Consider the following 13474-nt stretch of genomic DNA (forward strand, 5'->3'; position numbering starts at 1 on the left):
ACCTTTCCCTCTATAAGCATACTAACCTCTCCCTTGGCTGTACCCACCACCAGCGTTACCCCCACTGCTTGACCCACCTGGTCGAACCGCCACCTGACTCGATCTCACGAAATCTATGGATCGTGTTTAACATACGATCCTCCTACATTTACCGCTGTTACCGATGTATTATGTTAAAATAAATGTTGAAATTCCTATTACTTTCTTTTATATCGACCTATAAATTAATATAGCACAAAATAAATAAACTCTTTCGAGAGTTAGAAAATATGTTTCATACAAAATGGTTCGAGCAGTTTCACTGTAATTCCAACGTGAAATTGAACGAACGAATGAAAAAAAAGAGATGCATCTTCGCGAAAGAAAGAAACTTACTTTATTATACAGCACTTTACAAACTGCCTAGTAATAGATCGATTAAAGGAAAAGTATGTAATGAAATTTACATTTTTTTGAAGAGCTGGTGATCACATGACACTATTCGTTAGCAATCAGTCGTTCTTAGTAATATAATTATTTAATAACATTAGTTATCATTAAACGGCTTGCACCATCTAGTGGTTTTTCGAGTAACTGGTCTTATCAGAAGAAGTAAAGCGTCACTTTGATATTCAACGAATCATTTTAATCTTTTTGTACTGTTTTTTTTTTCTTCTTCTTTTAGAAACGATACATTTCTTCGTTATATGCTTTTTTAAATTCTTTGCAAACTGGTCTTTCTTGTATAACGATGAAAGATCACTTGAACATTTTTCACTAACTCATAAAACGAGGGTCCTGTTACTATACACCCCTGAGAGGGTGCTTGGCAACCGGAAACATCAACAAGAAAGAATAACGGTGCCGCACGTACAGCTAGTAGAGCTATATAGGGTGGCAGATGTGTTTCTCAAATGTCGCCGCTGAACCTCATCGTCAGTTACATTGGGAAAGTGTTTTCCTCTCCGTGGATCCTAAAGATCATCTACGTGGACGGTGAGGAAGACACGGATGTGAACGTTGCCAACTTCCGGAAAAATCTCGGATCCATTGAGCGTAACTTTCTATAAATGATTAATAAATAGTGAGTTTCGCACTAACCTTTATACTTAGACGTCAATCGATGAAAAGAATCTTAAACAACAAGTAGTGTATAGTTTGTAATAAAGTTTGCTCAATAAATAAAATTTGAGAAATTGTAGACTAACTGTAACGTGTATTTTTATTGTATGTCGAAAGAAATAAGAAATTAACATTTAAAGAAAAACGATAATGATAAAAATATAACAAAATCGTATTATGTTTTGAAAGGTTGTAATTATTGAAAAATAAAGCTCCATAATGGCGCATAAACTGCAACATATACCGGACGAGATAGAACTTGAGACGATAGCTATAGCTGAACTTTCAAGATTGAAAAGGCAGTATAGGATAATGGAAAATGATCGAGGTGCTTGTACAGAGGATGCAAAATTACAACTGCACAATCAAATGAACATGATTAATCGGTTGGAGTACGAAAAAGCAGAACTCGTTCTTCGTATTAAAACTGCAACTTCGAAAACGTTTGTTCGTAAAGATGAGGAAATGGAAGAAAAATTAAAGTGTATGTTAACAACGCAAGCAAAATATGACGAGATGATAAAGACGGAGAAAGAGGAAATAGCAGAGCTCGATAATGAAATTCACAAGGTTTATCAATCGTCGATATTGATTTCAAGCATGAATGTTTCAAGATAAAACGATATTATTAAAATGCTTTATTTTCAGTTATCAAAAGAGGTTGAAATTTTCAAAACAAAAATTAAGACAGACACGCAACTAAAAGAAATATCTTTACAACAAAATAAAATGGTTTATATATTGGAAAATCGACTTGAAGTAGCAACGAAAAGATTCAATGTTGTAGTTGCTCAAAACCAAAAGCTTCGAGAAGAAATCGAAAATATGTTGAAGGAAAGATCGCAATTCACAATACTTTGGAATAAGTTAATTAATCAATTAAATGCCGGAAAACAAATTATCAATGATTTAATAGAGCAAGCTACCATCGCGTTCAATCAAAGGGACGAAGAATTGAACAAGATTCAAGCTCTTCGTGAGAGGTACGCTTTTAAAGAATCTTTTATCTTGAATATTAGTATAAAATGAAACTACACAGAAACGTACTTAATATTGTTGCCACAAGTTTCACGACACTCTTTACCAACGAATAGCTGCGAAAGTTGAAAAGATTGGATCGTTGTCCCCATAACTCTAAGGATTACATTAATGACCTGAAAGTTATTCGTATTTCACGTAGAACGAATTATCCATCGTTGAATTAGAAACTCGGAACCAAGAGTAACGATCGGAAATCAATGACGCGTGATAACATCCGGTGATCTCGCTTCTACATCGGTTATCCAATATTTTATTTATCGGATCATTAATTGACTTACACTTCTGTTGCTTCCGGTGACGGTGTACAATCTTTCGAACAGAAATGAACATTGAAATATTATTTTCTTTAAAGGGGGCTAAGAGATCTAAAGGCTCACGTGTCAGAAATGTGCGAATTACAAAGGACAATGGACAATGAAATGAAATTGCAAGAATTTCTTGGTGTAAAAGGACAATATCGCGAAATGGGTGATTTGAATGCAAAACGTGCAGCTGAAAGGAAAGCGAAAATGGAAGAGAAACAAGATAAGATCGAGAATTATAAAAATATCTTACAATTGATTAAAGAATTCACCGGTATTTGTGTTTTCTTTATCTTCCACATATATCGCGAAACAACACGAAACATAATATTAAAATATATATTAGTATTAATATTATAATAACATTAAAATAATATTAAAATTCAAAAGTAGTAAATTTTTCTAACTAATAATCATTTTTGTAGGTGTGCACGACGTCAATAAGCTCATAGCGTATTTTATCAAGCAAGAAGAAGAAAACTTTGCTTTATTCAGTTATGTGAACGAATTAAACGATGAACTGGAAGGTCTCCAGTCGAGGATGGCTCAGTTGACAATAGCTATACAAGACGCTCGAATCACGAACGAAGTTACTGATCAAGAACAGGCCGAAACATTGGAGAAACTCAAACGAGAACTTGAAGAACAAACCGCTCTCGCTGATGCGGCTGAAGAAAATCTGATACAGGTGATATCTTACTAATTTCATCGAATATCAGAGAATCAAAATCTACGGAATCAAACCACGACGTTAAATTTCCTTAAAAATTAAATATTTCTGTTTAAATGAGTAACTTTATTATTTGTTTCAGTGTGATGACGTAATAGAGAAATTGTTAAAAGGAATAGATTCTCTCTTTAAAGCAATTCGTTGTGACAATTCTCCGATCTTGCAACTGTTAGGTGATAATGAACAGATAACAACGTCCAATGTCATGCTATACTTAGAAATCATTGAAAAACGTATTACTCAGATGTTCCACAAAGTATATTGGTTAGATAAAGCTACCAGAACGCAACAATTGCGACTTGACGAAGAGAGAAGACCCAGATTGAAAGTGCCTCCTATCGAATATATTGCCCCTACTCAACCCTGTGCCTTGTAAGTCCTTCGATTCCATCTACCTCCATCTATTCCTCCTTCCTTTCTTATCCTTCCCTATTTCCAATATTTTTGAGTTTTTCTTATCTGTTTGTTTTCGTTTAGCTTCTTTGCATGTAATGTTTATAACGAATATTTATTGAGAAAATTAAATTGCATAGATGTATCGAAAAAGAAGAATTACAGATCGTATCCGAAGGTTTAGAACATCCATTAACGCGCGATGAAGCTACTAAAAAGTTAAAACAAAGACTCGAAGAAGATTACTCGGAACTCCTGCATAATATATCTGGTTGTCATTTACCGGCAGCTAGAAAAATCATACAGAAACGATATCAATAAAATGGTAACAGAAAGCCTGTAAATTGAATACACAATCATTAACATTTACGAAGTACAAGGTAATTGGCCGAATCATCGACGTAATTGTGAGACTCGTAAAACTGTTCTGCCACAAATTTTCAATCCAATTTTTAGTAACAATAGTAAGATACTTATCAGTATTATATATATTTAATTTCTTTAGAATATTTATTTACAGTAGCTGGACAAGTAATTTCAAGTAAAACGATTCTCTTATTTCGCTGCGCGTTTTTTTGCAACTCTTATGATTCGTTTTAATTCAAGAATGGTTCGTTTAATATGATCTAACTGTTGCTCGACGTCATCTTTGCTTACAGTCACGGGAATATCCTTTCTCTTGCAGATCTGTTGATATAGATTCCAGCAACACGTTTTTACTTGCATGTGCTCCAAATTTTTCTCCGCTGCAGTTACTTTTATTTCAGCCACGATTGTTTCCCATTTACGAGCTTGTACTTCTGCCCAATCGCGTCTTGCTTGTAGTTGCGCTAATTTACTATTCAACCCCATAATTTTTTGTGACTTTGACTCTGTCATATGATGCTATAAAAAAAGAGATACGCATCCTTCCCATTGTACAATTATAAATGGAAAACTAATAAAATATATCTTAAGAAAATTACCATTTCTGTTCCCCTTTCTTCTAATATCTCGAGATTTTTATCCTGATGCTCGGACAAAATCGTTCGTGCTTCGATTAAAGTTTCGTAACGATTAAAAATCTCAGAAATTGATTGAAATTCGCCTGTTTCGACAATGACCCTGTCTAAATAATCATGATATTTTTTATATTCGTTTACATATTTCTTCATCCTATCTCGAACATCATTCATGTAACTTAATTTTTCTTCGAGTTCTTTTATCTGAAACATATGTTCTCTACATAATAAAAAATATTATATTTCCACTACTATGTAAATAATTTTCTTTTATTAATTTTATTGAGATATGTTACTTCTTCCATCCTACTTGTTTGACGATCGCGTTCTTCTTTAATTTTGCTATCCGCGCGATCACGTTTTTCTTGATTTTCCCTCACGAATCTGTTGAATTTTATAAATGATTCTCGGAGGAACAATTCCTGACGTCTCATCTCGTCCCATTGCTCGTCCATGAATTTCCGCTTTTTCTCTTGTTCGACCCATTTTGCACGTAATCTCTCTTCGGTTTTTGCCAACTCACAACGCGCTCTAACTACTTCTAATGCCGGGTAAACTCTTGGCTTATCCCATTCAGGATACTTTCTAATACATAAAAGACAAAACTCACATATCTTTGGAGATGTTAGCTTCTTTTTTAATTATATAAAGAAAAAGCATAAAAATAAGATACTTTGACAACCTTTTTCATAAAATTTTACATCAGTTTCCTAATTGTTATCGAACTGAAAATAAAAGAATGCAAAGAATATACTTGTAATGTATCGCAAATTGATTATATGAAATAGTTTCTTTGTTACATTACTTAACATCACGATCTTTTTGCTTCGAGAGGAAGTATTCCGTAACAGCTTTTTGCGGGTCTGTTGTAATAACAGCTCGTCGAATAAAATTTTTTTCTTCTTGTATGGTAACCATTTTAATTTAGTACAAAGTGATGTGAATAAAAATGAATGTTTTAATACGATGTTCACTAAATTTTTAATATTCCACGAGAAGATGTTAACTGAATGTATAATCCATTGATCAAACAATTTGAAATACAGGTTTGTTTCTTTACTAGCCAAAAATCCCTAGATTTTCTATGTAGCATATTTTAATTGAACATACATCTGGACCATGGACATGTATTAGATGTAACAAGTTCAATGACAGGTAAATACAATTAGAAAAATTGTATTTAAAATAATTAAACGTATTTTATTTATTTTACATTTTTACAAAGAGTCAATTACAGTAATGTGGAAAATCACTGTACGCTATAAGGGAATGGGAAATAAGTATTTTCAGATATTTATTGTATAATATGTAAATTTTATGAGTGAACTTCTTGTCCTAAGAGTGAAAGTTGTTTAAGTAACTGTTTTGCATTAATAAATGTTGTAGAACCATACGTGATTCGTTTATTGACCCCAGCCCCACTTTTTTGTTTTACATAGTCCACTAGGTTTTGATATTCTATGTAATTTCCGCCACCAACAATAAAAACAATTACATCTTGGAATGTTGGTCTGTTCTTTGGCATTTGTTCTGTAGGTTTTAAGAGCTTTGGATCTAAATAACAATAATCATCTGCTTGAGATGATTGCCTTGATTCCATTAATTCATCAACTATTTTTGTGACTGGTAAATTATGCTTCTTAACAACCAAATTTTTTACTCCTTCCATTACAAATGATGATCCTTGGTTCATTAATTTTGAAAACATACTAACTGTTTTAGTACCACCACCTTCGTAATTATTTTGGATTTCTGCTATTCGGGTGTAACTTCTTAATCGTTTTATGTATATTAGAGGATTTAAGTCACACCCAGCAGCAAATAATGCTGTCTCAAGTTTACTATATTCACTGTCTGACATATTTGTACAAATATAATATATAATAGCAAGACGTAATTTATCTTCTGGAGTACCACAATCTGGATCACTTATTGTTTCTAATACGCTTCTATCTAATGTTTGCCTGCTCATTATTTTCTCTTCTAATTCAAAAAATGTGTCAAGTCTCCTGGACTTTATAAAATTCAGAATACCTGTTGCAATTGATGTATGCATATCAATCAATCGTTTCATTTCCAAGAGTTGTGGTAGATTATTAACAGCATTTGTCAAACGTGCTGTATTATTGGAAACCATTGATAATGCTACTTCACTATCATTATCAATACCCATAGATGATTTGAGCTTTTTAACATCATCTTCAAAAGTACGATATTGTTCCAACTCTTCTTGTATAGCTTCAGCTACTCTAGGGAATGGACTACCTTTATGTTGACACCAAAATCTATCTCTGTTATCTAGTTCATAAGCCCTAGTCTTTGAACGTGTTCCTCCTGCAGGAGATCTTCCCACATTTTCCTCAACAACAAGTCTATTCAATGTCATTTCTAATACATCATGCGCCAATGCTTGATAGGTCCATGTATGATGTAATGGTGTTGCCATATCTATGTTACGATCCAATATAATTAAAAGTGGTCTTTGAAAACTATAATGACCAGTTGTCTCACTTTCAAATAAATTATTTCTTGTATCCCAAACATTTTCCCTTAGTTTTTTATCAATCATTTTAGCAACCATTTCTGCAGCATTTCCTCTTGGACATCTTATAACCGGTACAGTACCCAATGTAACAAACACAGAGAAAAGACAATCAACTATAATTTCCATTACAGATTCCATTTCAGTGTCTTTTACTTCACCCCGATTAATTGCATGATACGATATGACATCACTATTTTGGTGTCTCAGGATAAATAAATCATCCTCTAATGATATAAAATTCAAATATTGATCAAATACTTTGTGAATATTTGACACTACACCTCCAAGCAATGCAGCAGCTGCTAAATCTTCCATCTTCTGCCTGGTTATTGGTGATATAAAATTCAAATGATAAATATCATATAACCCATTTTGCAAATCTTGACCAATTCTACCAAGATTTTCATCTGTAGGTGCACAAAAGTAAATAGCTGGTACTTCAGGAATAGAATCTCTGTCAGAATGTAATTGCATATGGAGTGTAATACCAAGTTCTCTGAGCTCTTTTACAGATATTAATGGTGAAATAATATCCTGTCCAAGTCTATCATAAATTAAAACTTTCCATACTGGTATTGCTTCTTCTAATTTTTTTTCCGGTTGATTCAGATTTAACATCAGTTTTAAGGCATTTATTTGCCTATCACGAAGGCTCATCATGGTTAACTCGTTTATTGAGGTCTTTATTTTTTAAAACTTTCCCCACTTTAATAAATATTTTAAGTTTTATAGATGAAAAGATATCTTTACAACTCTCTATGATTAATATTTTGTGATTATATAAAAAAATAAAAGATTTAAAACACCATAATATAAATAAATATGTCAATATTCGATTCTTAACTCTAAATTGTCAAAAAATACCCATACAATGTAATACTACTAGGACTTAACACTGTAATATGGAACACATCAATAGTTCTCTGAAATGATGCAAAATCTCTAGATCATTGCTGATATCTCTTATATGAAATGTAATTAAAAATTGTACAATTATAATATCTTTAAAAAATATATACTTTTATGTCCTATAATACTATGTAAAAATAAGGAAGTATTTTTTAAATTTATATATAACTAGATGTAACATAACATTATATGAAATGATGTGAGATTCTTTGTGGCTCTTATTGGTAGCATTGGCCGGCAACAAAATGGGGACCTCATTTTACTGGGAAAGTAAAATCAAAGAAAAGTTCGATGTTAACATTAGACTATTGTGCGTGACATGTAAATAATAAACGAGATTGTGTTTATATAATATTAAAGGAACTAGTTTGACCTTCAAAGGACAATATACATTGAATATTCGATGAGATTTCGGTGATACGTTTCTGACAGCATGTCTGCAATGGCCGATGACTCTACTTCTCTGCCAAAAAGGCGTCAATTGGTAAACAAACCTAGCATAACTTTTTAATTTAACATTAATTCCAATTGTAAAAAAATCATATTTGTCATGAATTTTATTGTAGCGAGAAAGAACTCGAAAGTTATATACAGACGACTGGACCATAGGCGATGAGGAAATTGAGGGTCGTAGGACTTTCCAACTCGATGAAAAAATCGAGTGTGAAAGATACAACCTTAACAATTTCACCGGGTTATTCCGTGAAATGGCAGGTTCTGAATTCAATTTAGCATACTTGCAAAAGCATGGTTTGAGCATACCATTGCTCTTTAGGGATAAATCTGGATTGGGATTAAGAGTCCCCAGTACAAATTTTACTGTGAATGATGTCAGGACTTGTGTTGGTATGTTTGATTTAATTAAACATATTTTATCTAATATCCAGATTATTCAAAAATATTCATTGTTAATGTTTGTCAGGTTCGAAAAGGATATTGGATGTAATGGATGTTAATACACAGAAGAATGAAGATATGACAATGAAAGAATGGCAGAAGTATTATGAAGATCCCAACAAAGAGCGACTGTTAAATGTAATTTCATTAGAGTTCAGTCATACCAAGTTAGAGAATTATGTACAATCACCTGAAATAGTGCGACAGGTTGATTGGGTAGATGTTGTATGGCCAAGACACCTGAAAGAAGCACAAGTGGAATCTACAAATCTGTTGGAAGATATGATGTATCCAAAAGTGCAAAAGTATTGTCTCATGTCTGTAAAGGGTTGTTACACAGACTTTCATGTTGATTTTGGTGGAACCAGTGTTTGGTATCACATTTTAAGAGGTGGTAAAATATTTTGGCTTATTCCTCCTACTGAAAAGAATTTGACTCTTTACCAAGAATGGGTATTAAGTGGTAAACAATCTGATGTATTCTTTGGAGACATGGTAGAGAGATGTGGTAGGATAACTTTAACAGCTGGCATGACTTTGTTTATTCCAACTGGTTGGATTCATGCTGTGTATACTCCTCAAGACTCTTTAGTATTTGGTGGAAACTTTTTACACAGTTTTGGTATTGAAAAACAATTAAAAGTTGCACAAGTAGAAGAACATACAAAAGTGCCACAAAAATTCAGATATCCATTTTTCACCGAAATGTTATGGTATGATGAACTATTTAAGAGATTCAAAAGAAATCTGTTATATTATCTATACAGCGATTTTTTGTTATTTATTACAGGTATGTTTTGGAGAGATATGTTCATGTTCTTCTAGGCAGAAGTCACTTGGATATTTCTGAATCACAACGTCAACATTCAGTACCACAACACCACCAACATGTACATTTAACACCATTTGAACTGCATGGTTTAAAAGCAATAGTTATGTATCTACATTCACTACCTTCCACGAAGAAGAATGTGCCTGAGCTAATTCGTGATCCGGTTGCCTTAATTCATGATGTTCGATGTCTAGTAGAACAACATAGACATGATAATCCAGAAGCAGCTGTAACAGGGAATCCTGTTTTACCACCTCCACCTCCCTTGACAATTGCTGAAAGAGTATGTATAAAATGTTAAATTTTATTAATAATGTTTATTTCTTACATCATATTTACACATATCTTATGGCATTACTGGTATAACAGGAACGCTTGAGGATAACTAAGAAAAGTTTTACAAAGATTCAGAGACATCACTCGCAAGAAAAGTCTGAAAGAGCTTTTCCGCGACGAAGGCGTACTAGATGTAAGAAGTGCGAAGCATGTACAAGAACTGATTGTGGAGAATGTATGTACTGTCAAGATATGGTAAAATTTGGTGGAAGTGGTCGTGCCAAGCAAACGTGTTTAATGAGGCAATGTTTGAGGCCTATGCTTCCAGTTACTGCAGCTTGTAAAGTTTGTCGATTAGATGGTTGGGGTCAACCGCCTGCACCGTTAATGGGTACTTATTTATTTTCTTATTTCTTTCGATGAATTATCAATCTATTGTTAAGGTAATAAGTAGAGATACCTCATTTTTAATCTTCGATACAGGAAAGCCAACACCTACAGCTCCGTCAAGTTTAGTAGAATGCTCGATATGCTTCGACATTGTACATCCTGAATGTATAGGATTGGATCCACAAACCATAACCGTTAGCGATGATTTACCGAACAGTTGGGAATGTCCCGAGTGTTGTGAAAGCGGTCGAAATCTAGATTGTAGACCACGACAACCTAAGGCTCGTGCTCGAAAACTTTCCGTATCTAGTGCAGCTTCATCAGCACCCACAACAGATTCTGAAAGGGCTACCACACCAAGTAAACGTTCAAGACCCGATCCCAGCGATGTAAGTCCCCAAATGGAATCTGAAACGGTCTAAGAATACGAAATTATTCATGGTTTCTATACAAAAAATTCCAGGCATGGAATGACAGAGAACCGGCTGAGGGTGAACAGCGTACAGCTTTGCGTACACAATTAGCTGTACAATTAACTGGTTCAAGTAGTAAGTCATTGAAGAGGCCCCACGTGGTGGTTAGGCCTGTTCCACTTCCGCCTGTTCAAAGACCAGGGCCCGATTTTAATGGACAATCTTTAGCATATGACAAGACAGCATTACTTGCTATTTTTAGATTTTTAAATATAAAGGACCTGGCGAATTGTGCCTTGGTTTGCCGTACATGGGCCAGATATAGTATAGATCCTAGTTTGTGGAGAAAATTGGATATGTCTCATTCCCATCTAACAGCTTTACACTTAACTGGTATAATACGCCGCCAACCGGAAAATCTGTCCCTTGACTGGACGAATGTTACTAAAAGACAATTAGCTTGGCTATTAAGTAGATTACCACAGCTCAGAACATTATCTTTACAAGGTTGTACGTGGACTGGAGTCTGTGCTTTAAGAACATGCACTTGTCCACCACTTGTTACCTTAGATTTAAGTCATGTATCTGGACTAAATGATTCGAGTTTGAGAGAAGTGCTCAGTCCACCTACAGATTCGAGGCCTGGTCTAATCGATAAAACTTCAAGACTAAAACATCTTAAAAATTTATCTTTGGCTGGATGTGATATAACTGATGTAGCTTTGAGATATATAGTTCAACATTTACCCTATCTGGAGACATTAGATCTTTCTTCTTGTGGTAGAGTTACTGATGCTGGTGTAGCTCAATTAGCAACTCCACCAGCGCAAGCAGTGACGAACCTGGCATCATTGAATTTGGCAAACTGTAGATTACTTACGGAAGCAACATTAGATCATTTGGCGAGATGTAAAGTGCTTAAACGTTTAGATCTTAGACACACTACTCAAGTCTCAACTCAATCTGTAATTAAGTTTGCTGCAAAAAGTATTCATAATTTGCATGTAACCGATGTTAAATTAGTAGAAGAAAAGAAATTTAAAGCAGAAGTTAAAGTTACATGAAAACATATATTTTTTTTTTTCCCCCCTTTTTTAAACTGTTACGAAGACTTTCGGCAAGTGCAATTTGGTTACCGTGTAAAACCATAAGAAATGGCAATGAACTTAGTACTGGATTTCAATTAATAATTATTTATTATCACAAAAACCCATTAACACTATATCGCATCTTCATAATATAAGAGAATGGACCTGACTAGTATAGGATTTCTATTTGATAATGTTCAGTTTTATCGATGTCACCGTGCAATCTGGGCGAAGAGAAAAAAAAGGAAAATACTGCTTATATATGATTTAAAATGACCAAAATATTTTTTATGTTCTGCTTTTTATTATGGTAGATGCTGTCTTCCTTTATGCCTGGATAGCTCTGTGCATTCTTCAGAAGTATTTTCACGAATACAGGATATTAAATAAGTAATGCAGATTCTAAAAAAAATATTTATAAGTGACTAATACAAACCTACACTAGTTGATTGTAAAATAGTCAAAATATAGCAATGGTTAGCATTCCTAATACTAAAATTGTATAAAAGCGAAATGTTAGGTTCTACTAACCTTGCCAACCAAGAAAATCATTACTCGCTTAATATTCAGTATTCTATGAAATCGAAATATAATACTTACATCGATATGGAAATTTTTACTGTCGTATTGCTGAAAATGCGAACGTTCAGTATTTATTTTGTAATTCTATGTGGATGTAAAAAATACAAATGCGGGTAAAAAACATATTAACATTCATAGTCTTATGAAAAACTCAGCAGATTAATACACCAACGCTATCATTCTCCGATATATTGCTACAAAAGAAGAGGTATATTTATTTCTGCTGTGTTTGGGATAGGTGTCCAACATGAAGATTACTAATTCATTCAAAAGTCGCAAAAGTAAAGCAGTTTGTTGACCATGTAAACTCATACCCTAATTATAAAACCGAAAACGCGCAATGAAACGTATTCGATTATACTATTTCATATTAGATACATAATTAACGTTATGCTGAGAAACATGTATATTACACAAATGTTTTAATTTTCGACCCAAGTTATGTTAAATGTAATGTCGAATGTTTTTATGTAAACGAATGTACATACGTGATTTCTTTTTTTTTTTTTTTTAATAAATTTACTTTCCCGTTTTATTTTGTTAACGTGCATATTATGTACGTAATTTAAGAGTGATAATAATACCGAGCAATAAGAATTTAATTACCTGCACTTTCAAACTAACTCTAGCTGTATAATTAAAGTATCTCACATTGTTTGTATCATCTCTGTGAAAAGCTCTCCTAAAGAACACGATCTACCCGTGATTAAAATTCAGCATATTTTTTTCAATTTAGCTTCGGTGTAATTAGTTTCACTATACTCGTTATTGTCAGATTGTTTAAGACGAGTAAAATTTTTATAAATGGAACAGGTTTTAGGAGCATTTAAGATACAAATAATGTTCTAAAACTATAACACTACTGTATATATACATAGAATATGTAACCCATTGGAAAACAATAGTGATATTCTGATTTTTCAAATATAATTTTGAATTTTAAAAATACCGCTATCATCTCCGCTCATTTATTT

The 13474-nt window shown here is 33.4% G+C and overlaps 4 protein-coding genes across 5 annotated transcripts; 2 read left to right on the top strand and 2 right to left on the bottom strand.

The window, feature by feature from the left end:
• LOC138180831 (coiled-coil domain-containing protein 63) lies at positions 1-4083 on the top strand. The gene is made up of 7 exons (XM_069115065.1): positions 1-1063; positions 1291-1671; positions 1750-2084; positions 2495-2718; positions 2870-3132; positions 3257-3546; positions 3708-4083. Exons 2-7 carry the CDS (start codon positions 1321-1323, stop codon positions 3886-3888), a joined length of 1644 nt encoding a protein of 547 aa, XP_068971166.1. The 5' UTR covers positions 1-1063; positions 1291-1320; the 3' UTR covers positions 3889-4083.
• A 39-nt stretch (positions 4084-4122) lies between these two features.
• LOC138180828 (coiled-coil domain-containing protein 42 homolog) lies at positions 4123-5496 on the bottom strand. 2 transcript variants are annotated; one of them, XM_069115063.1, is made up of 4 exons: positions 5251-5496; positions 4865-5153; positions 4533-4772; positions 4123-4452 (listed from the first exon to the last, which is right to left on the bottom strand). In XM_069115063.1, the coding sequence occupies exons 2-4, from the start codon at positions 5021-5023 to the stop codon at positions 4123-4125; spliced, it is 729 nt and encodes a 242-aa protein (XP_068971164.1). In that variant the 5' UTR covers positions 5024-5153; positions 5251-5496. The 2 variants fall into 2 exon arrangements, with proteins under 2 accessions (XP_068971164.1, XP_068971163.1); XM_069115062.1 differs by having other exon boundaries at positions 4865-5496.
• A 246-nt stretch (positions 5497-5742) lies between these two features.
• Slh (sec1 family domain containing Slh) lies at positions 5743-8269 on the bottom strand. Its single transcript, XM_069115053.1, has 2 exons — positions 8133-8269; positions 5743-8036 (listed from the first exon to the last, which is right to left on the bottom strand). The coding sequence occupies exon 2, from the start codon at positions 7771-7773 to the stop codon at positions 5884-5886; it is 1890 nt and encodes a 629-aa protein (XP_068971154.1). The 5' UTR covers positions 7774-8036; positions 8133-8269; the 3' UTR covers positions 5743-5883.
• A 97-nt stretch (positions 8270-8366) lies between these two features.
• Positions 8367-13448, top strand: LOC138180820 (jmjC domain-containing histone demethylation protein 1). Its single transcript, XM_069115050.1, has 7 exons — positions 8367-8506; positions 8589-8868; positions 8945-9632; positions 9710-10034; positions 10121-10418; positions 10511-10806; positions 10881-13448. Exons 1-7 carry the CDS (start codon positions 8456-8458, stop codon positions 11892-11894), a joined length of 2952 nt encoding a protein of 983 aa, XP_068971151.1. The 5' UTR covers positions 8367-8455; the 3' UTR covers positions 11895-13448.
• Positions 13449-13474: the final 26 nt, after the last annotated feature.

This window comes from Bombus flavifrons, chromosome 6 (assembly GCF_040668555.2).
Source record: "Bombus flavifrons isolate JBK064 chromosome 6, iyBomFlav1_principal, whole genome shotgun sequence".
NCBI classification, from domain to species: domain Eukaryota; kingdom Metazoa; phylum Arthropoda; class Insecta; order Hymenoptera; family Apidae; genus Bombus; species Bombus flavifrons.

Excerpts from the sequence above, each read along its gene's own strand:
- LOC138180831 (XM_069115065.1), top strand. The coding sequence starts at position 1,321 with ATGGCGCATAAACTGCAACATATACCGGACGAGATAGAACTTGAGACG. Across the intron at positions 2,719-2,869 it reads ATTGATTAAAGAATTCACCG|GTGTGCACGACGTCAATAAG; the intron begins GTATTTGTGTTT and ends TCATTTTTGTAG. Across the intron at positions 3,133-3,256 it reads CTGAAGAAAATCTGATACAG|TGTGATGACGTAATAGAGAA; the intron begins GTGATATCTTAC and ends TATTTGTTTCAG.
- LOC138180828 (XM_069115063.1), bottom strand. The coding sequence starts at position 5,023 with ATGGACGAGCAATGGGACGAGATGAGACGTCAGGAATTGTTCCTCCGA. Across the intron at positions 4,773-4,864 it reads AAACAAGTAGGATGGAAGAA|ATAAAAGAACTCGAAGAAAA; the intron begins GTAACATATCTC and ends CATATGTTTCAG. Across the intron at positions 4,453-4,532 it reads AAGAAAGGGGAACAGAAATG|CATCATATGACAGAGTCAAA; the intron begins GTAATTTTCTTA and ends CTTTTTTTATAG.
- Slh (XM_069115053.1), bottom strand. The coding sequence starts at position 7,773 with ATGATGAGCCTTCGTGATAGGCAAATAAATGCCTTAAAACTGATGTTA.
- LOC138180820 (XM_069115050.1), top strand. The coding sequence starts at position 8,456 with ATGTCTGCAATGGCCGATGACTCTACTTCTCTGCCAAAAAGGCGTCAA. Across the intron at positions 9,633-9,709 it reads TTTTTCACCGAAATGTTATG|GTATGTTTTGGAGAGATATG; the intron begins GTATGATGAACT and ends TATTTATTACAG. Across the intron at positions 10,035-10,120 it reads CCTTGACAATTGCTGAAAGA|GAACGCTTGAGGATAACTAA; the intron begins GTATGTATAAAA and ends CTGGTATAACAG.